This window comes from Scardinius erythrophthalmus, assembly GCF_964197995.2.
Source record: "Scardinius erythrophthalmus genome assembly, chromosome: 24".
Lineage (NCBI taxonomy): Eukaryota > Metazoa > Chordata > Actinopteri > Cypriniformes > Leuciscidae > Scardinius > Scardinius erythrophthalmus.
This window is the reverse complement of record NC_138244.1, coordinates 23,135,225-23,137,716: the sequence shown is the minus strand read 5'-3', so window position 1 is coordinate 23,137,716 and position 2,492 is coordinate 23,135,225. Positions and strand designations below refer to the sequence as shown.

General features: G+C 43.9%; 1 protein-coding gene across 1 annotated transcript; it reads right to left on the bottom strand.

The window, feature by feature from the left end:
- Positions 1 to 565: 565 nt before the first annotated feature.
- Positions 566 to 1,111, bottom strand: LOC308684616 (achaete-scute homolog 1b-like; the record flags this gene model as incomplete). The annotated part of the gene is made up of 1 exon (XM_081355882.1): positions 566 to 1,111. One exon carries the CDS (start codon positions 1,109 to 1,111, stop codon positions 566 to 568), a length of 546 nt encoding a protein of 181 aa, XP_081212008.1.
- Positions 1,112 to 2,492: the final 1,381 nt, after the last annotated feature.

The window sequence follows — 2,492 nt, the reverse complement described above, 5'->3', positions numbered from 1 at the left end:
ACATAGTTTTGGCCCAGATCCGACCCATATCTGGTACACATGGATTCCACACAGCCCAGATGTGGGCCGACTCTATGTTGCTGTCTGGGAATAATCAATATTCCCATTAACTTGACATTCTTGGAATTGACTAGGGGAGTTTGTTTTATCAAAATAACATAACAGGACATAAAGAACATATGCCTCGGCATATCATGCCCACAATTGCACTTATGAAATGTGTTCATTCAGCAGTCTTTTTGTATTGTTTTGTAGAAGCTCATGGACCCCACTGGGGTTTGAACCTACAGCCTTTTCCAGCTTAACCACTAAGCCACGGCACTGCCTGCTGAGCCAGCGATCTGTGAAGTTTAGGCTATTTTGAAACACAGTGGTTGGTTTCAATCTGGTCTAAGATCATCTCGGACCAGCAACAAACCACCAAAATAGCTTAAGGTGGTCAACAGACCAGCAAGAAACTAGCAGCCATGTTCCAAAATACATGTAGATTGCCTAAACTGGGTTTTCCAGCAGTCACGAGAAGAAGTTCCCTTGAAAAGTTTGGGTGCAGGATAGTAAAATCTCATCAGTAGCGATCAAACCAAGTGGTGAAGTCCAGCAGCTCTTGGTCTTCAGAGCTGAGGTGCTCGTAACTCCCTTCATCGGACGAATAGGACGAGTGCGGCGACTCTGGATCTGCGGAGTACGAGTTCGAGAGCGTCGGCGACGGAACGCCGCACTGGAAAGCGGCAGAGATCGCGTCGTGCTCGTCTAGCAGCTGCTGCAACGCGCGGATGTACTCCACCGCCGAGCGCAGCGTTTCCACTTTACTCATCTTCTTATTGGCCGCGCCGTTAGGGACGTGTTGACGCAACGTCTGGAATCCCATGTTGACCTGTTTGACGCGGTTCCTCTCGCGTTCGTTGCGTCGCGCCACTGCGACGGGCTGCTGCTGCGGGATGGTGTATCCCAGCCCGTTGAACGTGAGTCTCCGCTTGCAGCGCAGGAGTTCCGGTGAGCTCGAGCGCTGTCTTTTCAGCACCTTCAACTTGGTTTGACTCGGGAGCGCGCACTCTTGCAGGGTGATGGACGCGTTGCATGCACTTTGCGCCAGTTGCGTTGCAGTATTCATCTCTTTTGGTAAGTCTAGTGTAACAAGAAATCCACTATCACTGTCACACACACACACACACACACACACACAAAGTGGCGACGCACGACTCTCGTGCCTTTCGCGTGGTCGTTCGGGAGTATTGTGGTCCGAGTCTCGCTGTCCCTCGTATCTGATACAAACTTTGGCAGCCCTCTGCTTTTTCAACACGCGTCCGACACCCCACCCCCTTTGAAGACGCACGCTTCTTGCGCGAGACTCCGCCCCGGGTGACGCTCCGCGAGCCGGGCGCGTGGCTCCGCGAGCTCAATAAACAATCGGACGCTTTCACTGCGCCAGCACGCGCTGTATGCTCATTTACATCCCAATATCTGCAGCCTCAAAGCCTATTGGTGGATTCAAACGCTTTTAAACTGAATGACAGAGACCACAAAATGTGCTGAATAAAAGGTGAATGGCTTTATAGATGCTTTTGAAAGGAAACTCAAATTCTTTGAAAGCGTTCAGTTTAGATTTGTCCTCTTGTGGTCTGTTACATCCAATACAAATTCACTTACAAAAATACCAACATACAGAAATGTAATACAATATAGACTATGAATTGGGCTGCATGTAAAAGGCATTTTGATTATCAGCGAAATCAAAAAGATCACTAATGAAAATGCACGTTACTGACTTTGATTCATAATATAAAAGAAAAAAAACAGCATCATTTTAAAATCCAGTTATCCAGCACTTATATTTAATGGCACAGTAGCCACTCAAGCTGGACCCTGGTGATTGCGTTAGTTTCATGATTTGAGTTCCAAAGAGAAAACAAGTCTGACAAATTTGCTTACCTTTAAATATTGACCTTGCAAAAGCTTAGGAATCGTAAATCCTATTTATTTTATATATAACTTTTCTTTGATTTACTTTTTTCAAAATCCAATCTTTTACAGAATAAAAAAATAATAATTTTTCACAATGTGGTCTCAGACCTTTGGAACTTACTGTACATATTATTTATATATTATATAATGTTATGTGATAAAATATTTATTTGTGACATACAAATGATATTGAAATACTGAAATGTCATCTGCCCCTGCAAGTGTCTTTCTGAATGAAAAAGTCATTTGTGGACTTTTGTTGTTTATCTGATTCTTTAGCACAGGTCTCGCTATTTTCTATTCTAATTTAAAAAATATACCCATACACACTGTCAGAAATAGGGGTAGGAGTCAATTTCTGTCCCCCAAAGTACAATCTACACTAACGTACCCCATAGGGCTTATTATTGGACCTCAAGGTACATATGTACCTTTTTGAGGGTCAAAAAGCATTAAAAGGTACATATATGTACCGTTTATTTTAAAGGTTTAGGTACAATATTGTACCCTTGAGGGTACAGCCCCAGTGA